Genomic DNA, 25,421 nt, shown 5'->3' with positions numbered 1-25,421 from the left:
GTAGCCTTTACCCGGGATCTGTGGGGCCTCTGCTCCCTGTTTCCTGGAGTCCCGTCTTCACGTTGGTGGTGGAGACTCATTCATCCACCAAGCATGTGGGGGCTGCCACGGCCAGGGGCTTGGGTCCCTGTGTGGGGCGCGGTGGTGCGGTCCCTGTGCCTCCCCCGTGTTCCCGCTCAGTCCTGTCTGTCCTGACAGTGACCACGAGAACAGGTCTCCTCGCCCAGTCTCACAAAGGTGAGCTCTTGTTTCATCTGGGCCCCAGGAGGCTGAGACCAGGTCACATGGGACATGGCAGAGGTCTGAGTCCACGTCTGTGGCCCAGAGCCCTGACTCTAGCCCCTTCCTGGCTTGGCTCCCCTGTAGAATTCATCCCTCTGACCCAAAGTGCCCAGGCAGGTATCATCCATCCTGGGTGGCCAGAGCCCTGGTGCCACCATCAGGGAACAGAAACAATGAATCCGTTGGCCTGCCTTCTGTGAGCACATCACTTCAAAGTGTGTGCCCTCCGGGCGTCGAGAGACATGTCAAAGCAGCTGGACTTGAAGGGGTCCTTTTGTCTTTGTGGGGGATTTCAGCTGCTGGGTTCATTTTCATTGTAATTGTGTTTTTGTGCTCAGGCCCAGGTCCCCCTAGACAAATGTTGTGTTGTCAATAAATCAAATAAACAATCATCATTTTCTAAGAAGACCCTAAGGCAAGACTTGCTGCATGGACACAGACTCCCCACCCTGACGTGCATGCATGGGCCTCTGTGCAGGCAGCCGCGCTCCGAAGCTTGTCTTTTCCTCCTGAGACACTTACACGGTGTCAGGAAGTGTGCGTCCCTCGCTGCACGTCCTGGTGGTGCTTCCAGAGGCAGGGGCTGGATGCACGGCGGAACCGTCCTTAGGAAGGCGTCGCACCGCCGTGGTGCGTGTGCGTCTGCTCTTGGCGGGGCCTGCAGGGACCCTCAGGTGCCAGTAGCCACCTTTCCCGAGTGGGGTGGCTTGTGGAGCCCTGGGGTCACCCCCACTTCCGCACCGTTTCCTGTGGCTGCCTCTTCTCTAAAAGGAGCGTCTAGAGGGAGGCATGTGGCATGGAGCGCGAGGGTTCCGCTGCGCCCTACTGTGTCGAGGGTGCTAACGGCCACGGGTAGTATTTTGGTTCCGGTCAGTGCAGACTACCGTTAGGGGTCCCCAAGACCACCCTGCGTTTTTTCTGGGAGGATTCACATATACTCATGGCTGGGATTTGCCCCGGTGAAATCGAAGCACAGTCGACACAGGGTAAAGGGGGGCGGGGGGGGGGGGGGGGGGGGGGGCAGGTCCCAAGGAAGCAGGCGCCAGCTGCCAGCATCCTCTCCCGGGGCGTCAGGTGGGGCGCGTTGTGACAACACGTGTGGGGTCTCGGCCGCCAGGGGAGCGCATTAGAGACACAGAGCAGGGCTCCCGCCGGCTAGGGCCACTCTCCCTGGCGTGGCCCAAACCGCAGGCCCCCGGGAGGAAGGTGTCGCCACGGACACGGCGTTGGCGTGACCGGGTGAGCCACAGGGGCTGCTCTGGTCAGCGGGGGAGCCGGGGACGCTCCCGCCAGCCGGGCGCCCGGACGCCCGCTCAGGGGCCTCTGGGGGGCCTGCTGCCGGAGCTCCTGCACCCAGTCTTCCTCTGTAGCTTAGGTCAGCCCCTCGTTGGCCTCTCCCGATCCGTCGTGGGCAAGCCTCTGCTCCTGTGCCTGTGCTCTAGGACAAGGCCGTGGCCGAGCCCGTCAGCCGGCTGCTGGAGAGCACACTGAGGAGCAGCCACCTGCCCAGCAGGGTCGGGGCCCTGCATGGCGCCCTCTACGTGCTGGAGTGTGACCTCCTGGATGAGACAGCGAAGCAGCTTGTCCCTGTCATCAGCGACTACCTCCTGTCCAACCTCAAAGGGGCAGCCCAGTGAGTGGCAGTGGCTGCGTGGGGGTCTTGGCGTGGACCGGGGGGAGGGCGGGGTCGTACACCAGGTCCTGGGGCCCCGGTGGGCCCCCTTCCGTGGGGACGGGGGCGGAGGTCCTGGCGACAGAACACGCACCGTCAGACCGGCCCGTGTCTCCTGGTTTCAGCTGCGTGAGTGTTCACAGCCAACAGCACGTGCTGGTGATGTGTGCCGCCGCCTTCTACCTGATTGAGAACTATCCCCTGGACGTAGGCCCGGAATTCTCTGCGTCAGTAATTCAGGTGAGCGGCCTTGGGCGCCTTCCTCTGGAACGGACGTGTGTGTGCGCGCTCTGTCCCCTGCGGGTGGTACTCTCAGAGGAGCAAGCGCGAGCGGCGGGGGCCTGACCCAGAAGTCTTCCTTGTGTTCAGATGTGTGGGGTGATGCTGTCCGGGAGTGAGGAGTCCACTCCGTCCATCATTTACCACTGCGTCCTGCGGGGCCTGGAGCGTCTTCTGCTCTCCGAACAGCTGTGCCGGCTGGATGCTGAGTCCCTGGTCAAGCTGAGTGTGGACAGAGTGAACGTGCACAGCCCGCACCGGGCCATGGCTGCCCTGGGCCTGATGCTCACCTGCATGTACACAGGTGCGGGGTGTGGGGTACGGGGCCCCAGAGACTGGCCCGGGCCCACCTGTGCCTGCCAGCTCAGTGCCACCGAACTCCAGACCATACGGATCTGCTGTCCAAGTGAGCGAGAAGCGTGTTCGTTCTCGGACACAGACCCCACGACCCCACCGCACTTCAGGAAGATTCTAGAGCAGGGGCTTGCGGTTACTGGCTCAAGGCCGCATTGCTGTGTAGGCTTCAGAGCCCAGCCCAGGGAGCAGGTCTGCAGACTGACCACTGCACCCCATGTACCCACGGTGGGGGGGCCAGGCCCTGGGCGGCTGAGCTCTCCTGTCACTTGATTTCACATGATCTCCCAGGCTTCGTTGAACTCCCACGTGGGTTCAAGCCGTGGTCTTCAGAGCAAGTAACAGTACACAATGATTTGTTCCAGGGAAGGAGAAAATCAGCCCAGGCAGAACCTCAGACCCCAGCCCCGCCGCCCCAGACAGCGAGTCCGTGATCGTGGCTATGGAGCGTGTGTCCGTTCTTTTCGACAGGTGAGAAACACCCTCCTTTGCCCTGAGCTGCCCTGGGACGCTCGCCGGGAGCAGCTGCCTTGGCACGCACCTGCTCCCTTCTCAGCCCTGCCCCCGTGGCCCGCGGTTTCCCCGCTCTCCCCCTGACTGCACACACGCCTTACTTGGCTCTGCGGGAGCGGCCAGTCCTTGGGCCCCAGCACCGGGGAGCTTGGGGTGTCCCTCTCCCGTGAAGGTTGGGGGCAGCCCCTGTCAGTGTGGAGGCATCGGGTGGGGCATGTGAACCGGACAGGCATGTGGAGTTCTGAGCAGTAATGGAGATGTCTGGGACACTGCTGCCTTTGGGCGGGGAGTCTCACCATCAAAGCGGGCTTGGCCCACACCCCCCCCCCCCCACCTCCACCGCTCCCCGCCCCGGGCCTGGGGAGCACAGCCCCGGAGCACCATTAACAGCGGCTTGCAGGAGTCGTGCTCGGTAGACCGGGGTAAAGATTTAAACAGCAAAGGAAGTATCTCTGAGAGCTTGGTAATTAATCCCCGTCACCCCCCCACCTCCTCCCCCCCCCCCCCCCCCCACTGTGTGCACTTGTGTCCAGAGGCGGCTCAGCTTGCCAGCTCTGGAAAATGGGTTGGGCACCTTGTCAGGCTCTTTCCCCAGGACTGCACCCTGCGTTTTGCCCCAGGCCTCCCAGTGCAGACTACGTGATGCGTCTGCAGCCTTGGGAGACCCATTCTGCACCACTCAGCCTGGCCTGTCCCTCTGGCCCAGTCAGCAGGAGGCTTCTGGCTTTTTCCTCACAAGAGCACGCTGAGCCAAGGCTTTCCCCGCGTCCGCTCGGTCCACATGAGGTGTTCTAGAAAGCCAAGCATTGCAGTCTGTTTCTGTGTTGAAATTTAAAATGAGTGTTTATAGCCATCTTCTGTTCCACACAGATCTGTCGAGCCCGGCCACAGCCGGGTGACGGGCAGGGGAGCCCACACTTGGGTCCCTGCCTTCGTGGACCTTGCATCCCAGTGCTAACAAAATACACCAACATTTTAGCGAGTGCTGTCAGGCATGCAGTGTGGTCACTCTCCAGACGTCAGGCGGGGGGACACTGAGTTGATGGGAGGTAGCTTTGGATTGTGGGTGTCGTCCAGAGCAGCAGCCTCGCCCCTGCTGGGCCAGAGCTGGCATGCAGGTGGGGTGGTCTGGGCATGCCTAGGAGGCATGGGCCCCATTTCTGGGGCCGTTCCGGCACTTTTCAGCGGCGTATGGCTCCTCCGTGGGCACAAATGGAGAAACCTGGCCAGAAGGCATCGCTCGAGGTGCTCACTGTAGTATCTGGGGCAGCGGGGTGTGGAGGGCATCAGCAGGAGAGTGTGCGGGTAGGGGTCAGGTAAGAGGGGTCCTTGCTGACTGCAGAGGTCTGGCATCAGAACGGGGTGCTGAGACACCCACAGCATTTGGACATGGATGGAAACGGAACGGAACGCGGATGGTGTTCTCCTTGTGAACTTTTTTTGTCTCTGATGTCACCATCTCAAACCCCTGTTGCTTATAACTTGACACGACCTCGAAACCCCTTTCTGAGGCCTCAGCCCGCACACGGGTTGGGGGGCCGCGAGCCGTGCCTTCACCTGCAGGTGCCTGGTGAGGCCAGTAAGGAGGGGGTTGCCTGTTTGCAACATGTTTGTAACATACTGGGACCCAGGGCGCCTCCCAGCTGGCATCAGACATGAGGCCCTCTTGAGGTGCGGCCAGACTCTGACCTGTGTCCCCTCCTTTTAGGGTCAGGAAAGGATTCCCCTGTGAAGCCAGAGTGGTGGCACGGATCCTTCCTCAGTTTTTAGATGACTTCTTCCCACCCCAGGATGTCATGAACAAAGTCATTGGGGAATTTCTGTCCAACCAGCAGCCATACCCACAGTTCATGGCCACCGTTGTGTACAAGGTGAGGGCACGGGGTCACGGGCCGGGGGAAGCCCCGACTTTGCGGACCGAATGCCTTTTAACATCTGGATGCGCTGACCTGGTGCAGGCGCTGGTGGGCCCCACTCCTCACCCTGCAAACTGCAGCGCCCCTTACCCAGCACCCCTGCTTCGGTAGAGCTGTGGCCCCTGACCCTCTGGGCCTCTCGTCCTCTCAGGTTTTCCAGACCCTGCACAGCAGTGGGCAGTCGTCCATGGTCCGGGACTGGGTCATGCTGTCCCTCTCGAACTTCACCCAGAGGAGCCCGGTGGCCATGGCTGTGTGGAGCCTCTCCTGCTTCTTCGTCAGTGCTTCCACTAGCCCCTGGGTCTCCGCCGTGTATCCTTCCGGGCCCGGGCCGGGGCCCGTTTGCCAGTCCCGTGGTCTCTTCTGTCTGTGTCTGGGTTGATGCTTCCCGTTAAAGTTTTTGGAACCTAACCTTTGCCAGAAACTCAGATGTCAAAATGACATATATCTTGAGCCTGAGGGGGGTGCAGCCTTGATAAGGAAACGTTTGCCACACTGACCAGGACTGCCTGGAGGGGCGGGAGGGTGGCACCAGCTCCCTGTGGACCTCCCTCCCTCCCTCCCTCCCGCCCCGTCCCCAGTCGAGGGCCCCGTGCAGCTGGGGTGGTGGCTGATGCTGCTTCTCATTATTCCTTGTCATCGTGCCCCGTGTCATCCTCTCGGGTAAAAGGCTTCCGTGAAGATCTGGTTCCCACCCCCAAAAACGCTGGCTGCCAAAAGGGGATGTTCTCCTTCAGCAGCCTTCCCCCAAGACAGACCAGAGCCTCTGAGCAGACGGCTGTCCTGCTGCTGGCGGCCGGCCTCGCTCAGTGTTGCCGGGAGGGCCCGGGCCCGGGGGGGCATGGCTCTGCTCTCACCGAGCGGGAGCGGGGCCTGTGGGAGCAGCCGCGGCCGCGGCCGCGGCCGGCGCCGAGCAGGGAGCCGGGCCAGGTAAGTGCTGTGGACTGGAGCACCCTCTCCCTGGAGCTCCCCCGGCCGGAGCAGGGCAGCGTCCTTTAGCCTTGCCCGCGTAGCCGGTGGGAGCTGAGGCGGGAGGCAGCTCCAGCCGTGCCACCCGGGTCTGCCGGCCGCTGCTCCGGTGGCTCTCGGGACTCCTGGGCCCCGACCTGTGCCGGGCGAGGACAGCCTGGTGAGGACGGGGAGGCGCACCTGGGAGACCGCTCTTCCCTCCCTCGAGCCTTGCTCCCTTAACTCCCCTGCCAGCCTTCCCCACGTCATCAGCAGGATGGGCAAGCTGGAGCGAGTGGACGTTAACCTCTTCTGCCTGGTGGCCACAGACTTTTACAGACACCAGATAGAGGAGGAGCTGGACCGCCGGGCCTTCCAGTCCGTGTTCGAGGTGGTCGCGGCTCCGGGAAACCCATACCATCGACTGTTGACTTGTTTGCGGAACGTCCACAAAGTCGCCTCGTGCTGAGTGCCCACGTGGGGCAGCAGCAGAGCCCGGGGGCCTGCCCGCGCCGGCGTGGCTCCACACACGGGCCCCCCTCGAGCGGCCCCGTGGCCGGGCAGGCGGTGTCCGTCTCTGCCCTGTGGCGGAAGGGCCCCCTGGCGGCAAGGCTGCGTGCCGAGAACACGTGCAGCAGCGTGGGGCCGCGCCCGAGTCCTCGCGGGGAGCGGGAGCAGCTGTGTGTCACTAACCCTCTGTGCTGCACTCGTGTCACATGCCAGCCGCCCAGGTGTCCCCTCCTCCCGCTGCCCGGCCTGCTCGTGGTTGCTCTTGCGTCTGGGACGAGTGTCCTCGGTCCTGCAGGTTGGCTGTCGGCCTCTCTGCTGTCCCATAGGCAGAAGGTGGCGCCATCAGGCTTTCGAGAGCGCTCTCCGCGGCTCAGCCGGGGTCGGGCCTCACCGAGCACTGGTGTGTGCGGGTGGGGGGCTGGGAGCGCGACCCCCAGCGCCGTGCTTCCCTTTCTCTGTTTTCTTCTCAGGATTGAAAATTTAATTATATCAGTAAAGAGATTAATTTTAAGGTAACTTTTTATGCCCGCGTAGAGTATGTGCATCGCAAGTCTGTGCTGCATGTGACAGCCCTCGCCGAGCCGCCCCAGCCGGTCCTTGTCCTCCCCTGTAACGGCCGGTGGGCTCTGCGGCGTGCTCCGTCCGTCCGTCCTTACGCCGTTCACGTCTGATAAGAGCATAGAGACGTTTGCTGATCCGACGTCTGCATCATAATTCACACAGCCACACGCTGGGGACCGGAAAGTGCCCACTCCTCTGTCCTGTGCCTGCCCATGGCGCCCTCGTCCTTAGGACGGCTCCAGAGCCCCCACTCAGCAGCGAAGGACAGCCGTGCCGGCACCTAGCTGACAAGGCCAGCCTGCCTGGATGCGGGCAGCCTGTCTCCAGCCCTCGTGCCCTCCAGCTCCTGTCCCCAAGCCGAGTATGGCTGCCCAGGGCTGTCTGGCCGCTGCCGGGATCTGCTTCCCACGTGGCCCCTCTTGTGTTGTTAGGGCCCAGGCATGTGATGGAGCTACATTTGTCTGCACGCCTTGGTCATGAGCAAAGCTTGGCTTCTTGGCAACCATTAGGGAAAGGCCCCAGCAGCTCCTTGGCCCCTTTTCCAGCTCAGCACATCTGCTAGGCCTCCTTCCAGCCCGGGAGGGTGTAGACCTATGCCCCTGGAGCCGTGGTGGGGCTCATTCGGGGGAAGGGGCAGGAAGGAGACAGGGTAGGGCAGCGACTGGCCAGCCCGTGGCCCCTCAGACCCAGGTCACTGGACCAGCTCTGTTTCCAGCCCCAAAGCAGCCAAGTCGTTCAATGCAAACGAGGCCTGGACATTTGGGTCGACCTTGGCTTAGGAGCTTGCGTGCCTGCAAGTGGGGCTGTGCTTGCCGTCGGCCCCCAGAGGGAGGCCAGTCATGTGGCGAATGCCAGGCTGCTCAGTTTGGTCTTGAGTTTAAGTGCAGACAGCGTTTTGGGTATTTCACGTGGTAAGTGGAGATAATTTGGAAGCTATCTTCCAGAGTCTGCAGAGAAGAAAGAGAACGAGTCTCGGTGTGTGGTTAGCGACCCTTGTGTCTGAGTGTAGGCCTGACGTCCCACTGCAGGCCACACAGCGAGCTGCAGGGCCTGGAGACCCCCGAGCTCCCCCCCCCACTGCCCCAGAGCTCTGTTTCTTTCCTGCCCTTTCCTGCAACAACAGTTTGGGGCCTACCGGGGTGTGGGGTTTTCCCACCAGGCCCTGCAGAGGCCCCACCGTGCCAGGGCACGAGCGATAGAATCGGGTCACGTGTTTGATGCGTAGGACCATAAGGGCACTTTAACAGAAAGGAAGTCAGTGTTGTCCCTCCCTCCCTCTGGGCTCCCATTTCTCCTCCTGCCTTTTCCCATAAGTCGGCTGGAACGTGTGTGAGCGCAGGAAAGTGCTTAGAACCTGCTGTCTCCCACCCCTGTCGCCTCGGCGGCTTGGAGACGGGAGCACCCAGGCCTGATGCTGTTCCTGCTGAGGAGTTTACGTCTGTAGGAAGTAACACTGTGAATGTAAAGTTTGGAACTGTTCCCCTTAGAGTCCATGCCACTGGGCTCGCCTGAAGTGTAACTGGCTTTGCCTTGATTGCCATGCAATAGTCGGTTCTTAACAGGGGCCCGGAGCCCGGCTCTGGTCACAGGTGCCACCCAAGAGACGGGCCTGTGTGCTCGGGAGATGGAGAGGAGTCAGTGAGTGAAGTCCTTTTGGCCACGGGTGAGTGTGTATGTGTGTGCATATGTGCGAGTCTGTAATTCTGTGTATATCTCAATACACGGACGTGCAAGGCTACGAGATGGGCCGCGTAAGTTCTTTGTAGAAGTTCTATTTCTCAGACGTGCCCTGTGGAGTTGGCTGCGTTGACGGAGGTGTCTGGGAGCGCTGTCATTGCTCGTTAAAATCCTGCTGAGGAAAGGGTCCACCTGGCCAGCTCTCTGCACAAGAAGTTAGGACTTTATCAGCTTACTAGAAGTCTATATAGCAAGCAGCGATCATATCAATCCAAACTTTGTTGAAAATACCAATTTGGCAGGTTTGTGGGGAGTGGGGGGGCTGTTTTTGTTTTCCTGCTGATAATATCAGGATGGACTTGAACGAAACCAGGGCAGAATTGTTTGGCAGTGCACTTAAGCGCGTCTTCTCCAGAAACGTGCCTCCCTCCCCCACCGCCCCACTGAGGGCTGCAGGTGACCCCCGGCTGCCAGAGCCCGCGCCTCCTGCCCCATCACGTTTTTGTCAGCAAATGGATCCTTCACAGAGGATGAACGAGGCTGACCCCTTCAGACACCCGGAGGGCAGCGTCACGAGGCCTTGCCTCTTAAAGGACCCCCGCCGCACCCAGGCACCCCTCCGTTGCCGGCTGTCACTTCCGAGTCCCCAGGGCCGGGGGCGGCTTCTCCCGGGCAGCCGCGGTGAGCCCTGTTGCTGGTTCCATCGGAACGGACTCTGAACAGCGGTAACTGCTCTCGGCCATCGTGCAGGCAATGCTTCCTAATGCGGCGGCTGCAGGGGGCTCTGTGGTTTGGGGGGAGTGGAATCCATTTCCTCTCAATGCCACGAGCGTCCTTCCTAGCATACATCCTCGCTTTGGTGTTTGTCCCTCCCCCTGTGGTGAGCCCTCGAAGCCATGGCTACCGACCAGGGGGACGGGGGGGGGGGGGTGGTTCTGTCTATGGGGCAACGGGCACGGGCGGGGGAGCAGTGTGAGAGCCGCCCAGCGCCGCTGGCAAGCTCAGGAGGGCTCAGCTGGTGCTGCCGGCCCGGGCGCGGCCTCAGCGGGGAGTGGGCCGCTCAGACGGCGGTGACCCGTGAAAGTGGCCTGGAGGGGTCAGGGGTCCCGTTCCCCCGTGCACCTGTCACTTTTCGTGGCGTCGAAGGAACCCCCTCCCCCCAAGCGCTTCTGGGAGCACCTGGCCCTGGACAGTCACTGCCGTTTCCTGGTGCAGACTGGGTGGCGGCCACTGGCGCTGGAGGACCGTGGCCTCGTCGACCGGCAGCAAGTGGCTTGGCTCTGGGCGAAGCGGGGCCGCCTCTCCGTGCACACTGCCTTGTGCTCGCGGCTGTGAGCTCGAGACGCCCCGCCACCTCCATCCCCGCCTGCTGGGAGCCAGCGAGGCCGTGAGGGGCACGTCCCGGAGCCCTGGCCTGGACCTGACCGTCCGCTCCCAAGAGGAGAGGGAAGGACTGACAAGCGACGTGTGTTTAAGTTTTTTAAACTTCCGCGAACATTGTGTATCTGAATTAAAGGGAAATGACACCACGCGCTGCTGTACGAGGCGTGCTTGCTTGTGGAGAGCCTCTCCGGGGAGGCGGGGTGGCCGCCACACTGGCCCGCACCCGGGGAGGGGGTGCTGGGCACGTCCTAGGAGGTCCCCGCAGACGTGAGCCGCTGGGGTGAAGGGTTCCGGGGCCTTGGAGGGTGGTGAGGGCAGCCCAGGGCTGGAGTGCTCACAGGGGGCCGTGCCTCGGCCTCGGGGCTCCCTCACACCCCACGGGCTCCTGGGCTCCTGGCGCACCCGTTTGAGTGTGTGAGTTGTTCTGGCTTCAAGGACTCGCCGCCCCCCAAAGGCTTGCCTAGTCAGCAGAATGGGGCACCGTCCTCCTTAGCCCTGGTTCGGCCCCTCCTTGGGAGCCGTGGCGAGTCGGTGTCTGGTAATGTTGGGGTGCAGCTGCTTTACCCGGCAGCCTGCACAGACAGCACCCCTAGTGCCATGGGTTCCCGTCCGTTGGGGGGAGTGGCCCGTCCGGTCCCTCAGCAGGGCGGCCTCGGAGCCCACGCCGTGGCCGGTGCCAGATAAGTGCGCTCGTGCAGCTTGGCCCCTGCCCCTGGGCTGCAGCCGTGTGACCAGGCACATGGGCTTCCGGCTTCCGGGGCTGTGCAGCAGCTCTGTGCACGGGCCCTCGGGTGCCACAGGACCCCCTGTCCCTGCACAGGGGTGGGCCTTCGTCCTCACGTCAGGTGTTCTAGACATTTGATGGGGGTGACTTCATCTCCCCAAATTTGTCTCCTCTGTGATGCAATTCCAGGGCCTCTGATGGTACCTCGGAGCGACCAAGGCTGTGTCCCCCTTCCTGGTCCCAGCACGGACAGCCAGACCCTGCCTGGCGCGCCTGAGCACACGTGGTCTCCCTGTTACTTCCAGAAAGAAAAGGGCCCAGAGCCCCTGCTGCTCATGTCCCCCGCTCGCCCTCCTGCCACTACGGCAGAGGGACCCTCAGGAGAGGGTGAGACCCTGCTTTCCTTGAGAAGAAGCCCCTGAGGCCCTTCTAGGTGTGGGGTGGAGGGCTGTGCCTTGCCCCCCAGGCAGCTTGGCGGTAGTCGGAGCGCTGCTGGACGAAGCGTTCTGCCGGTGCCCATGGGCCCAGAGGTGGGCCTGCTTGGTGGTGTCGCCCAAGACTCTGGGCAGCCATGAGCATCTCCTGTGGTTCCCCCTGGTTTGGGAGCCTTACTGGCCCGGCCCCTCCACCTGGTTGGATGGCACTTCCCCACCGGCCTCCCAAGCAGGAAACCGAAGGCCACTCGTGGCCACGTGCCCTAGGGGCCCCGAGGTCCTCAGGCCTTCACCCCCCACGGGCCTGAGGGTCTCTTGGGGCATGGGCGGGGCCGTCGGGGTTGGGGTCTGCCCACCGAGGCGGAGGCCGAAAGTCACAGTCTGAGCTCCCCGCGGATGTAGGGAAAAGGGTGGTGGTGCCAGCACAGTGAGCTGGGCCCTACAGCACCCACGACCCCTGCAGCGCTGGGCCGCTTCCGGCCTCCTTCCACTGTGAGCCAGTCCAAGCTGGGATGATCGCCGCCCCCTTCCACGGGAATAGCCCTCCCTGTGACCCCGCCACACACCATGTGCTTCCCCACCTTCGCCCAGACTGGAGCATTTCCACTGCTAAACTTTCCCACCCACTGTGATAGGCTCTGCTCACTGGCGTCTGCCCCTGGAAGGTGCCAGAGACTCCTCGATGGGATCCCTGCTTCCCACCTGGGGCTCCGGGTCGGCTGGGTAGGGCCAGCACACCTAAGTATCTCAGACCGGTGTTGGTTTCCGGGGAGACAGGTCTACAGGGTGTGGCCGCACGGGTGTCCCCCGGCCTCCTGCTGGGGCTTAACTACCCCTTCTCCCTGCAGGTACTGCTGGATACCCAGCCCCCGGCCCTCTGCCTCCCCATCCCACAGAGATTGAGGGTCCCCGCAGGCCATGCAGCTGTGCCAAGGTATGGAGCCCCGCCCCAGCAAGGACAGACAGGGCCCTCCCACCTAGCTCGTGCTTGTCCTCGGAGGCCCGACCTCAGGGCTCCGCTTCCGGAAGCTCTGGGGGTTCCCCGTGCCCACTGACACCTGAGAAGACATTTGGAGTCCAGCCTCTCACCCTGACTCCCCTGGACGTGCTGGCTGGAGGGGGAGGCGAGAGGTGTAGACACCTCCTCTGGGGCCACCAGTTTGCCAGGGCCCTGAGCACAGAGTGATGTCCACAGGCCGGCAGCTGCCCCCTGGAGGCAGGGGCCTCGGCTAGCCTGAGGGTCCCCAGCCCGGGGGCCCTGGGGCAGCAGCTCTTCCTGAGGAGTGTTTACCATCACCAGCCAGCCTCTGCCCTCTCCAGAAGCTGCAAGGCCACGCACGTGGTAGGGAGCATTCTCCAGGCACACGGCGGTTTGCATTGGCTACGTCCTGTGTGCCCTGCTGAGGACCATAGGCACAGGAGGGGTGGCAGGTGTCCTTTACCTCTCCCTTGGGCCTCCCCCCACATGCTGGGCCAGGGCCAGGGGCAGCCCCTGGAGCTGTGGTTGCAGAAAGGCCCTCCGGTGGGGCTGAGAGCTGGCACTAGGGCCCTGGGGTCAGGTCCTTTGCCTGAGGACTGCGGGCTTTCTAGGAGAACTTTCAGTCACTCATTCACGCTGCAAACATCCCGAGCACATCGTGCCAGGCACCCAGGCCCAGAGGAGTACAGCAACCCTGAGCCTTCCTGGGGGGTGCTGCGTGGGCCCGGAGAGGAAGGGGCTCCTACGGGGAGCTGATGGGGTCCAGGTCTTGAACCAAGAACCCACTGAAGGGACAAGGGGCCCTTCCGAGTGCCCACACATGTCCCTGCTGCCCTTCCACCTGAGGGCCTGGGCGGAGATTCAGGGACACCTCCCCACCCCCACCTCCGCGCTCCAGGCTCAGCTGTCCCAATCTGGGGTGGCTTGGAGTGAGACTTTTCTCTCCGTGGTCAGGTCAGAGGAGGACCCTCTGTTAGCCATGGTGATTTTCAGCCTGAACTTCGTGAGTCCCTCACCCCCGGTTTAGGCCACCGCCAGGGACCCACAGAGGCCAGGCAGGCTCACTGACGGCCCGTGGATGCCACGGCCTGGCTGGGCATCTGGGCCTAGCAGGTAGGCAGGCAGGGCTGGGGCCTGTCCAGCAGGTGTGATGGGCTCTTACTGATAAACCATGTGAGTTTTGTCTTTTAATTTTGAATGTTGATGCCTTTAGTGATGCGTTCTCTCCGTAGGCCTCACGGCTCCCACGGCCCTGGTGTCCTGCCCTGGCTGACCCTCCTGCTGCTGACCTCTGCTGGCCAGCCCCAGGGGGCACTGCAGCCCATCCCCAGCCTGGCTCTCAAGCCCTCCTTTCTGACCACCCCCCCCCCAGGGACAGTCACGCTGTCTGTCACTGCCCCGTCCCCTGTGCTCCGGCCACGCCAGCCTTGCTGCCGCTGTGGGGCTGCTTCTTGCGGGCAGCGCCCCCTGCCTTCCTGGGGACCCAGGCCGGTTCCCCTCGTCTGGGTGCAGAGTTCACCGTTGTCCTGCGGTACCTTCCCAGCCCTGCTGGTGACCCGCGGCCCTGGCCCTTGAGACCTTGAGATGGACGAGCCTCCGTCAAGCCCTGGAAAAGACCCGCTGAGAGAGGGTGAGGGTCCCCCAGCCAAGGACCCCAGCCATGCCAGCAGCCATCTTGTCCAGGGTCGGCGTTGGGGGCCTCCCAGGAGACCCCAGAAACGGTGGGCAGTTTGCATTGGCTACGTTCTGTGTGCCCTGCCGAGGACCATAGGCACAGGAGGGGTGACAGGTGTCCTTTACCGGGACCCTGCCAGCCAGTGCTCCTTCCAGAGGCAGCACAGCACGGGGTCAGATTGGGCTTCAAGCCACCGGCTTTCAAAGCCTGGCCCAGCCCTTTGCCCACAGGGTGACCTCGCCTCTCTACACCCTTGGCCTTTTTATTTGTAAAATGGGAGTAATAGTGCCAGCTTCTTTTACAAGAGTTCCATGAGGATCAAAGTAGAAAATACTTGTATATAGTCTTTAAAACAGTGCCTGGCTTTCCGTGAATACTCAAATTCTTATTCTCTCGCTTTTGCCAGTGTTCTTAACCCAGGGTCACACAGGTCCAATTGAGGGAAAAAGGGAAGAAGGACCAAAGTGGGACAGGAGGTGATGTCAGAATAGGGCTTTAAAGAATGAATAGGAGTTTGCCAGTAAGTCCAAAGGCAAAGTCTAGGGGATCTATTGGGAAGAGAGAGGGGCTACTTAAGGCTGGTCCCTTCATTTGTTCATTTCTTTACTTAGCAAGCTTTTAGCAAACCCTTTCCTGTGGGGTTCCGGGGATACAAAGAGCACCCCACTAGCCAGGTAGAAACGGGTCTAGGGACAGACGGTGCTGAGCAGGGTGGTTAGGGCTGTGGTGGGGCTGCCCAGGGTGGGAGGGACACACACACTGCCCGCCTGTGCCCATTGCCCTCTGGCCCCAAGAACTGCCCCGGCTTCTCTGCCCAGCCCACGTCACCCAGGCTGGCAACCAGTCCCACCACAAAGAGGGGAGACAGGTGGTCAGACAGGGCAGAGCCCCACTGCTGCCCAGCCTGTACTGATGCGTTTACATTTCTCCCCGTAAAATGTGAGCACGTTGGCCAGGGGGACGCTGTGTGTGGAGCACGTCACAGGGAGGCGAGTGTTGGCGGGTCCTCGAGGGCACCTGCTGCTCGAGCTGTGTCCCCCTCTGCGTGCACCTCTGCGCTCTCCCCCCTTCACCGCCCACCCCCCTCTCAGTGGCGCTGGGCCCTCCTTCCGTCCCACCCTGACTCCCTGTCTCCGGCTCTCCCTGGCGCCTGGCGCCTCGGCCCGTGTGCGTGGGGCGGGGCTGAGGCGGGGGCCGAGGCCTGGAGCCCACGCCTGGGGAGTGCGGTCAGCCCCGTCAGCCCACCGCACACGGGGCTCCCGGCAGCAGGGTCTGCTGGCTGGGCTGGGGCGGGAGGCACGGCCGGCGCCTGGGCCACCGGTTTTGGGTCCGGCCCGCTCGCTGCAATATTGATGGCCCGTCAGGGCAGCCCTGATTCCTGCGCTCTCAGTTAAAAGGTTTCTGTTGTTGTAGCTTATGCAGTTGCTCTGTTGCTATGGAAACGTGACATCAAAATGACGTTTCCCGTTTAAAAGCTTTTAACTAAATTCCTGCCTGTCAGATGTAGGCCCCATTTTGAGCGCGGAGCTGCCTTCCAGGAGTGGGGCTCCCGCCCTGTGCGCAGGCCCCAGGCCCCGCCTGAGCTCTTTTAACCCCGCAGGTGCCTCCAGCATGGCGGCGGCCGAGGTGCCCGGCTACCTCGTGTCCCCGCAGACGGAGAAGCACCGGCGAGCCCGCAACTGGACGGACGCCGAGATGCGCGGCCTCATGCTCGTCTGGGAGGAGTTCTTCGACGAGCTGAAGCAGACCAAGCGCAACGCCAAGGTGTACGAGAAGATGGCCAGCAAGCTGCTGGAGATGACGGGGGAGCGCCGGCTGGGCGAGGAGATCAAGATCAAGATCACCAACATGACCTTCCAGTACAGGTGGGCCCCACGTGCCGCACGCCTGCGCGCCCCCCCCCCCCCGTGCTCCCTGCCCGGCGCTGGCCGCTGGGGGCCGCGGGGAGCCCCTCGGAGCTGAGTCGGGAAGGCCTCGTGTGGGCAGAGCCCAGCCAGCGAGATGGGGCCTGCACAGACCGTGTGTGCAGCCTCCCATCAGAGGTGGGAAACCGAGGCCCAGCGAGGGCAGGGCTGGCACAATTCGCAACATACCCCAGGCCCCTGCCTTGGGTGCCACGTGCAGGCGGCTCCCGCTTGGCCCACACGCACCCTCCCACCGGGAGGGAGAATGCAGGCCGGCTGCCCAGGCGTGGCGCTGCTAGGTAGGGTGCCTGCCGTACAGACAGGGAAACCAAGGCCGGAGGTGAGAAGGAGGCTCAGCTCCCAGGCCTGCAAGTCCTGCCTGGTGCTGACGCTCGGTCATTTCCAGCAGCCGGCGGCTGGCCGCGGTCAGGGAGCAGGGTGCGTGGTAGGGCCAATGTTGGAGCCCTGGAGCTCCCAGCAGGGCCTCACTTGTGGGAGGGCCCTCATTTGTGGAAAGAAGCAGCGGGGACCCAGGCCTGGCCCTACCCCACTGTAGCCACCCTGCCCCGGCAGCCAGAAGGGAGTTGCTGAGTCAGGGCCACAGACAGGGTTCCTGGGCAGGGGAGGAGCTCTGGCATCCAGGGTGGGAGCACGTCAGTCACTGCGTGCAGATGGCCATGGGCAGGGCAGAGGTCACAGCCATGCAGAGGGCCTTCTTGGGTGAGGCCAAGGTCACAGGTGTGGAGTGGGTCATGGTCAAGGTGAGGGTCGTGGGCAGTCTAGGGTCTCCGGGGTGAAGGTCAACCTGGAACTGGGAGCCATGGGTGGAGAGTAGCAGTGAGGGGGGTGGGCGGCAGGCATATTGGGCGGGGGTGGGCCTGTCAGTGACCCTGGAAGGGGCGCTGTCCCAGAAAGACTTGGAGTGCACCGAGCTGCTCCCGGCCTTGGCCTCCTCCTGGCACTCCTCGTGGCTGCTATGAGCAGGGGAGCAGAGGTGCAGGCCATGCTGGGTGCAGACGGGGCCTGGGTTTGCCTTGGGCACCTCGAGAGGATCCTCGCTCCCAACAGTCGGCAAGGAGCCCACCCCTGCCCTCCTGGCCTGCAGCTCCCAGCCCGTCTGGAGCCTGGGACGTGCAGAGGCCCCGCAGGGCCCCCGACAACTTCTCGTGGCCCTTGGAGGAGGGGGTCCAGAGCCTGGGTCTGTCTGAAGGTGCATTTCTGCCCACAGCCCCAGCTCCCAGGCAGGCCCAGGGGCCAGAAATGAGGCAGCCGCTAAGGGTCTGAAGGCATCCGTCACAACATAAACGATGATAAATTCCAGCCACCAGCTCGTGGCGTGAGAGGGCTGAGTTGTCTGTAGACGTGTGTGTGTGTGTCTGTCTGTCCCTGCCTCCTCCGTTCACACAGTGCGTCCCTCCGTGCCTGTGAGGGGGCTGCAGAGGTGCAGCCGGCTGTTTGACCAGCTTCCCATCTGACTCAGTAATCCATGGGCTCTGATTGGTGTCTGGCCGACTCATTCATTATTTATCCTGAAAGCCTTCTTCAGAGTCCCAGGGGAGGCATTCCTTTCCATTCCTTGGGCGGGGGGGGGGGGGGGGGGGGGCAGGGAGGCCACGAGAGATGAGACAGCAGAGCAGGAGCCCGGGCCCTCCGGTGGGGCTCCACTGCAGACCCTGCCATCTGTTCCTGAGGGCGAGGGCTGCACATGTGACACTTCAGTTTCCTGTTCCCTGAGGGGGAAACTGAGGCCTAGAGCAGAGAGGGGACTTGCCCAAGGCCACACACCCTTAATAGGATGGTGCTTTGATTGGTTGACTAGTTCTTTATCTGTCTCCTCTTACCCCTACCCAAAGAGCCTCCCCTACCAAAGTCTTTTCTTATTTTTTCACTGTAGCTCTTTGCATGTTAAGGTTGTCAGGCTAAGGAAGCCCGAGGGGGCGCCTGGGTTCCATGGAGCATGGTCTCTTGGAATACCATTCAGGGGCCTCCTGTGCGGGGCGGGGGCAGGCCTTCCCTCATTTCTCCAAGGAGCAGCCTGGCTTGAGTGGTCAGAACAAGCACAGGGGGGCTTCCAGATGGGCTAGAGGCTGGGTGTGGGCCCAAGCACAGTTCTCCACTTCCTGCACCTGGAGTCTGTGCAGGCCTCCAGGGTGATGGACGGCAGTCCTGGGGTTGGGAGACGGAGCAGCCATGCCTCCCTCGGTGGCCTGTCCCTGGCTTTCTACCGAGGACATTCTGTATGCTGCTCCCAAGGCCACCTCCTGTAGCTGGCCTCTGCTCGCTGCCCTGAGCCACAGACCCCCTGGCCGTGTCCCACTGTGCCTGTTTGCCGCGGGCAGCTCGTTCAGAGGGTCAGCTCTATTTCAAAGACCAGTGTGACCAGGGGCTACACCCTGGCAGGAACCCTATGTCAGGAGACAGGAACCATCTGGCTACAGAGGTCCCTGTAGCTTGAGGGCCTCCCTACTTGGGAGGAGCATGGGGTAGGAATGTGGGGGCCACAGACTCAGGCTGGGTCTGATGGGGCAGACGGGAACACCTCCCCCCCACCCCCACCCCCAAGTTATGGACTCCTTCCTGGCCTGGCCAAGGCTGCCCAGCTCTCCTGCAGCTGTGCCTCCCCATTCCTGACCTCCCAGAATTCAGCCAAGGCCTGGGGACCTGCAAGGCCTATCTGCAGGGAAGGATAGGACGCATGGCTGGGCAGGGCTCCAGCCCATGGTAGGCAGAGCTGTGCTGTGCACACCCTTGGGCCTGGGGTCTAAGTAGGGTTGGGGGGTGTCAGGCCCAGCCCTACTGCCCCCTGATATCTTCAGCCACGAATGTTATCTAGTCGGCTTGCTGTTTGCCAGGAGCTGGGCATTTCCTTATTAAATCCTCCCTACAGCTTGTGAGGAGTTTACTTTGCTCATCCCCATTTTACTGACGTGAAAATGGAGGCTCAGAGAGGTTAACGGACCTGCCCAAGGTCACACTGCAAAGTGGTGGAGATGAGACGCAGCTCAGGTCTACTGGACACTGCAGACTGTGCTCTCCGGTTCCCACTTCTGAGGCGTTCTCTTTAGGAACACACGCATCTCATGTCATGATGGCTTACGTTTCTATTATATGACACTTTGTTCCTATGTTTGCATACTTTATTATCTATCGCAGGCTAACTACTTAAGAACAGCATTTGTTCACTGTAGGGAGCTTAGAAACTACAGAAGCGCAGGGAGAGGAACGGTACCAAACAGCCCAAGGCCCCAGCACTCACACATGACCTTACGTACATCTGGGGCGCGTGCTTCTTGTTAGCACCCACGGCAGGGTAGTCCCCCGGCCTGCCTTCTCTCCAAGTCTAATGTCTCCTTGGCCCTGGAGCCTGGCCAGTTTTTCTGGGGAGGCTGTCTGGCCACGAGTGGCTCCCCCTCATGCCCCATGGCCCCCGGGGCCCCAGCGCCCCCCGAGCACCCCTCTGCCGGGGGCCGGGCAGGACGGGCCGGGAGCAGCTCCGTTTCTCACCCTTGGCTCTTGTGTCTCTCGTTTCAGGAAATTAAAATGCATGACAGATAGCGAGTCCGTCCCGCCCGACTGGCCCTATTACCTAGCCATTGATAGGATTCTGGCCAAGGTCCCCGAGTCCTGTGATGGCAAACTGCCGGACAGCCAGCAGCCGGGGCCCTCCACGTCCCAGACCGAGGCGTCCCTGTCGCCGTCTGCTAAATCCACCCCTCTGTACTTACCGTATAACCAGTGCTCCTACGAAGGCCGCTTCCAGGATGATCGCTCCGACACCTCCTCCAGCTTACTGTCCCTTAAGTTCAGGTAGTGTGTGTCTTCCTTCCCCGCCCCCACCACCATCAGGGGCCAGGGAAGGGGCCGGGTGCCGTGAGGGCCGGCTGATCTTCCGCCGCAGAGGACTAGGTGGTATGCAAGTGCCTCCTGGGCCAGAGAGGCTTCAGACCAGGCTGGCCTTAGACAGGGGGGCCTCAGGCAGGGAGGGCTCAGATGGGGAGGACTCAGGCAGAGAGGCTGGCCTCAGACGGGGAGGCTGGCCTCAGACAGGGAGGCCTCAGACAAGGAGGCTGGCCTCAGACGGGGAGGCTGGCATCAGATGGGGAGGACTCAGGCAAGGAGGCTGGCCTCAGACGGGGAGGCTGACCTCAGACGGGGAGGCTGACCTCAGACGAGGAAGCTGGCCTCAGACGGGGAGGCTGGCCTCAGACGGGGAGGCTGGCCTCAGACAGGGAGACTGACCTCAGACGGGGAGGCCTCAGACAGGGAGGCTGGCCTCAGACGGGGAGGCTGGCATCAGATGGGGAGGCTGACCTCAGACGGGGAGGCTGGCCTCAGACGGGGAGGCTGGCCTCAGACAGGGAGACTGACCTCAGACGGGGAGGCCTCAGACAGGGAGGCTGGCCTCAGACGGGGAGGCTGGCCTCAGACAGGGAGGCTGACCTCAGACGAGGAAGCTGGCCTCAGACGGGGAGGCTGGCCTCAGACGGGGAGGCTGGCCTCAGACAGGGAGACTGACCTCAGACGGGGAGGCCTCAGACAGGGAGGCTGGCCTCAGACGGGGAGGCTGGCATCAGATGGGGAGGCTGACCTCAGACGGGGAGGCTGGCCTCAGACGGGGAGGCTGGCCTCAGACAGGGAGACTGACCTCAGACGGGGAGGCCTCAGACAGGGAGGCTGGCCTCAGACGGGGAGGCTGGCCTTAGACGGGGAGGCTGACTTCAGACGGGGAGGCCTCAGGCAGGGAGGCTGGCCTCAGATGGGGAGGCTGACCTCAGACGAGGAAGCTGGCCTCAGACAGGGAGGCTGGCCTCCAATGGGGAGGACTCAGGGAAGCCGGCCTCAGACGGGGAGGCCTCAGACAAGGAGCCTGGCCTCAGACAGGGAGGCCTCAACAGGGAGGCTGGCCTCAGACGGGGAGGCTGGCCCCAGACAGGGAGGCTGACCTCAGATGGGGAGGGCTCAGATGGGGAGGACTCCAGCAGGGAGGCTGACTTCAGACGGGGAAGCCTCAGACCAGAGAGGCTTCAGACCAGGCCAGCCTCAGATGGGGAGGCCTTAGATGGGGAGGCCTCAGACCGGGCTGGCCTCAGACAGGAGACCTCGCACAGGGAAGTGTCAGACAGGGAGGCAGGTGGTACTGAAGTACAGGCCGTCCTGTCCATAGTCTGGGTTCATCTGGCTCCATCAATTTCTAGCCGTGTGGAAAGTCCTTGACCTCTCTGGGCCTCAGTCTCCCTTTGTAAAATGGGGATAAATCAGTACTTTCTCCAAGGATGGCTGTGAGTGTCAGAAGAGAGAACAGATTCAGGTGTGGGGCCTGGCACATGGAGGGAGACCAAGTGCCCTCCAGTTTCTGGCTTCTGGGCTTTCCCTCACCCCCAAGCAGACCCTGCCCCGGGGTCTCCTCCCTATCCTCGCCAGGCTGGCTGGTCTTCTCAGAACCAGGGAGGGGTATTGGGCTGAGCCTCCAGAATGTGCTCAGAAGCTGGTTCAGCGGGCATGCCTGTCCCCTCTGCTGTCCATCACAGACTTCCTGCTAGGCCAGCACTGGCCACGTGAGCCTGCCCTCGAGATGCCCACAGGAGGCTGGAGGACCAGAGAAGGGGACATTTGGGGTGGGCTCTCAAGAGCGGATAGGAGTTGGCCCGTTGGGGAAAAAAACAGGAGGAGTGTAGGTTTGAGTTATGGCCCTGCCTCTCCCCTCAGCCCTGGCCTTGGCCTTCAGGTCTGCCCGTCAGGGGTGATGGGAGGAGGCAACTCTTCAGTTGGTCCAGGGCCCCTTCCCTGGAGGGAACTTCTCAGCAAAGACCCCAGACAAAAATGCCTTTGTGGATAGCCAGATGGAATCAGCTGGGAAACCTGAGATTTTTTGGCCCATGTTTCCACGGAATGACCCCAGTTCCCAGATTCCCTACTGCCCCAGACACTGCCCCTAATTTCTAATTAGGGCTGGGACGTGGGGACCGCTTCCTCGCCCCTCAGGTCTGCTGGGGCATCGCTCTGCTGAGGAGCATGGGGCCCCGGCTAGGGGACCAGCAAGGCCTTAGGGACAGGTGGGGTTGGGCCAGTTCAGCCAGGGATGCTTGCCTCCCCCACGGCGGAGGGCGCAGGGCACGGGGCCGTGGTCACCTTCACCTTTCACCTCCCTGTGCACCGGAGGCTCCGGTGCCAGGCTTCCCGGGAGAAGCCACCCTGCCCGCGCCCCCTCCCTCCCTGCCTTCCTCGTCTCTCGCCCCTCCCCCCGCGCCGCCGCCCCGGGTGGCCTCCACCCCTGAGCCCCACACCAGGCCCGTGCCCCCCACCCGCCCAGGCTGGGACTCGGGTCACTCTCTGTGCCCACGGCCCCTTGCTGTCCCGGCCCCTCCTCGCGAGCTGCAAGCTGCAAGCTGCACGGGGCGGCCCCAGGCGGGCGCGCGGCTCAGCCCCGCAGGGGCCTCCTCCGCGGCCCCGCCCGTCCGCGAGGCGGTGGGGGGGGGAGGGGCGGGCGGACGGGCGGGGCCCCTGGTGCCCGGAGCGCGCGGCCCGCCGTCCACACGCTGGCGCTGTCCCTCCAGGTCGGACGCGCGGCCCGGGAAGAAGCGCAAGGTGCAGAACTGCCACCTGCGGAAGAAGAAGCTGCGGCTGCTGGAGGCCATGCTGGAGGAGCAGCGCCGGCTGAGCCGCGCCGTGGAGGACGCGTGCCAGGAGGTGCGCCGCGTGCTGGACCGCCAGAACCTGCTGCAGGTGCAGGGCCTGCAGCTGCAGGAGCGCATGATGAGCCTGCTGGAGAAGATGATCGCCAAGTCCGGCGTCTAGGCCGCCCGGCCCGCGGGGAGCGCCCCGGGGCTGCCCCTGGCTCGGACGGACGCGGGCCGGCGCCTCCGGGGTCACCCCGGGCCGGCCCCCTGGTGAGAACCTCCCGGAGGCTGTCCTCCCGTACGGTCACCGTCGGTGGCCCTTGAAACGGCTTTGGGTATTACACGTGGGGTCTCGTTCCTGCCGGAAGTCATTTCCACAGCTCGCAGGGAGCACGCCAGGCGGGTCGACTGCAAAACAAGCAAACGGAAGCGGCTTAGTGGCGGCTTTGTGCCCGGGACGGAAACTCTGGAAGGGGCGACGGCTGTCCTCACGCTCTCGGGGTCTGCTGCCCACCTCCTAGGATGAGCTCCGACGGCGGAGCCGACCCCAGACGGCCGCTGCATCCCTCTTCCCCGGGGCGTCAGGCCTCCCCGTGAGGACGCCGGCTAAGCGATGACGGCTGTCCGCGTGCACCACGCCGCCCGGTTTCCCAGCCCCAGGGATGTCGTGCTGACGGGGCAGAGCCCGGGCCTCGGGCACTCGCGCTGCAGCCGGGGAGGCAAACGAGTGAAGACGGGAAGGACGGGATAGCGGGTTGTGGTCAGCGCTGGACGGGAAGGGCTGGCCCCGAGCGTGAGGAGCGGTGGCGCCCCAGCCGCCAGCGGGAGCAACCAGAATCCAGGAGCCCCGGACAGCGCGACTGGGCCGCAGAGGCACGGGGAGCTTTCGTGTGACGTGCTGGCCGTGGTGCTCTGGGTCCGGACCCGCGGTGCAGGGACGAGCTCGTGGTGGCAGGGTCCAGAGCTGCAACGTAGAGCTCACCTCCCCTGCCTCTGCCCTTTCACCAGCAGGAAAACCTGTCCAGACGCTTCTCTGCTGAATTGCTCCTAAGTCTTGTTGGCTCCTTGGGCTTTTGGTCCCTGGCTGCACAGGGTGCTGGGCACAGGACCGTCCGGTTCACCCCTGGGACCAGCCTGTCGCTGCCCACACAGCAGGGCTCTGAGGAGACATGGCAGGTGGGTTAGGGCAAGTGCCGTGGTTTCCCTTACGGTCTAGAAAAGCTCCTTCTGGCTGTTCCTGGGCAGACGGGTGGGGGTGGGGGCCGAAAGCAGAGGTCCTGCCAGGAGGACCGTGCCAATTGGTCGTACCAATTCACACGGCGTCTGCGTTCCCACCAAGGCCGGTTTGGCTACCGGCGTGACGTCGCTGGACCCACGTGAGAGAGATCCGCACAGAACAGGCCGCCCCGGCACCCCGCGGCAGAGGAGAACCTGGGGGGGGTCTCGTGCTGAAGACCTGAGCGGGGGGCATGCCCACAGGAACCCACCAGTCTCTGAGACGAGATCCTGCCGCGAGAACTCAGCTGTTTCGCAAACACCGAGGACAGAACCCCGTCAGAGCGGCCGTGCCAGAGGGGCGCCCGAGGTGGCCACAAAGTTAGGCGGGAGGTCCCTCCCCTTATACGCCTTTGCTTTGCTGGCACCGTGGTTGTGGCGTGGTAGTGTGTGGGTAACTGCGGGGCAGCAGGTGCAGTTCTGCATTTGTGTTTAGAGATAATTTGCACTTTTTCCCAGCTCCCTCTCTGAGTGGGGGGTCAGTGCTGTTTCTGTGTCTTGCCAAGTGGGCACTGCCCACCTGTCCCGTGGGCTGGAGCGCAATCCGGACGGTCAGCGGAACTCAGCTGTAGGACTGCCTGGGCCGCGCCCTTCCTGGACAGCGTGTCCTCGGCGAGTTTCTGATTTGTTCTGTAGTTACTGGTCCGTGAAGGGGGGGAAAGTGGCCGTATCGGTGAACGCTAAGCTATTTGATAAGATTCAGCGAGACAACATGTTAACACTGAAAACAAGTCAGGAACCAGATGCGCGTGCTTGCTTTCACTGTTATTAGTTAGCGTTGACGTTGATAGCTGATGCATTAAGACAAATGGGCAGGATGAGAGATGAAACGAAGGAATGAAAATTGCCTTATTTTCAGGTGAGATCTTTGTATGCCCAGAAAGCCAAACATACAGATCAAGAGCTCTGTAAACTACCCTGACCCTGTGGCATCCGAGACTGGAGCATTCCATGCACGGTCATGACTGAGAACTACAGGGAATCTGTGAGTGAGTTTAACCAGAAAGGTGCAGGATCGACAGGAAGAAAACTGCGGTTTATTGTTAAATCTGAAACGGTTCCTGAGCATGTGGGGAAACGGTGTACTCCTACAAGTCCCAGAATAAAGTGTCATCACTTTGTTAGTATAATTCCAACTATATTTTCAGTAACGTTGTGGTTTTCTCTTTGTTTTGAAATGGAAGAAAATAGTTTTGAGTTCATATGAAAACCTAGAGGGGCAAAGGGCCTGAGGCCAAAGACTGTGAGGAGGCGTGCTCGGCCTCATGTAGCGCCAGGTAATGCGGAATAAAACCGGAGTGAGCCTTCCATTAGTGGTTGAAGCTGGAAAAACGTGGGGACGTGGAAACTCACACCCTGGCAGGGGCAGTGCGAACTGGCACAAGTGCTCGGGAGCGGCTGGGCCTCACCCCGCACAGCTGAGGCCACGCAGGCCTGCCGCGGCCCCAGCGCTCTCGGGGGCCCTCCACGCACGCCAGTGATTGAAGGCCTCGGAGCTGTCCGCGTGCCTTCTAACCGCCAGCATTAACACCCCATAGATGACCTTATTAGAAATCAGACCTGAGACTTAAAAGATCTTAGTCCTTTCAAAATAACAATAAACCCCATGACATGCTAACATAAAAAACAATCGCGGGAAAAACGTGTTTTCCAAAACAAAAGGTTTTAGCGAGAAGAGTGGCGTTGTGTCACATACCCTCAAATATCCGGCCTGAGAG

The 25,421-nt window shown here is 62.5% G+C and overlaps 2 protein-coding genes across 6 annotated transcripts in view; both read left to right on the top strand.

Moving 5' to 3' along the window:
* The window catches only part of HTT (huntingtin), a 149,358-nt gene extending 139,117 nt beyond the window's left edge, over positions 1 to 10,241 (top strand). For 3 of the 5 annotated variants that reach the window (XM_036064275.1, XM_030314313.1, XM_030314317.1), the window contains 7 exons: positions 1,725 to 1,915; positions 2,080 to 2,194; positions 2,324 to 2,537; positions 2,953 to 3,058; positions 4,809 to 4,971; positions 5,168 to 5,328; positions 6,220 to 10,241. In XM_036064275.1, the coding sequence (XP_035920168.1) occupies positions 1,725 to 1,915; positions 2,080 to 2,194; positions 2,324 to 2,537; positions 2,953 to 3,058; positions 4,809 to 4,971; positions 5,168 to 5,328; positions 6,220 to 6,433 (1,164 nt within the window). In that variant the 3' untranslated portion in view covers positions 6,434 to 10,241. Of the gene's footprint in view, positions 1 to 620; positions 1,248 to 1,724; positions 1,916 to 2,079; positions 2,195 to 2,323; positions 2,538 to 2,952; positions 3,059 to 4,808; positions 4,972 to 5,167; positions 5,329 to 6,219 lie in introns of those variants that run through there. The other 2 variants (XM_036064274.1, XM_036064276.1) reach the window with 2 other exon arrangements.
* Positions 8,778 to 22,606, top strand: MSANTD1 (Myb/SANT DNA binding domain containing 1). The gene is made up of 10 exons (XM_032593085.1): positions 8,778 to 8,786; positions 9,859 to 10,043; positions 11,064 to 11,206; positions 11,286 to 11,416; positions 12,102 to 12,187; positions 13,260 to 13,345; positions 13,658 to 13,783; positions 15,409 to 15,772; positions 19,343 to 19,618; positions 22,366 to 22,606. The coding sequence occupies exons 1-10, from the start codon at positions 8,778 to 8,780 to the stop codon at positions 22,604 to 22,606; spliced, it is 1,647 nt and encodes a 548-aa protein (XP_032448976.1).
* Positions 22,607 to 25,421: the final 2,815 nt, after the last annotated feature.

The sequence above is a fragment of the Lynx canadensis genome, chromosome B1, assembly GCF_007474595.2.
Source record: "Lynx canadensis isolate LIC74 chromosome B1, mLynCan4.pri.v2, whole genome shotgun sequence".
In the NCBI taxonomy this organism is placed as follows: Eukaryota; Metazoa; Chordata; class Mammalia; order Carnivora; family Felidae; genus Lynx; species Lynx canadensis.
Note: the sequence above shows the minus strand (reverse complement) of the source record. Positions and strands in the feature narration are given on the sequence as shown.

Excerpts from the sequence above, each read along its gene's own strand:
- MSANTD1 (XM_032593085.1), top strand. Across the intron at positions 12,188-13,259 it reads GGCCATGCAGCTGTGCCAAG|GCCACCGCCAGGGACCCACA; the intron begins GTATGGAGCCCC and ends CCCCCGGTTTAG. Across the intron at positions 13,784-15,408 it reads GTACCTTCCCAGCCCTGCTG|ATGTAGGCCCCATTTTGAGC; the intron begins GTGACCCGCGGC and ends CCTGCCTGTCAG.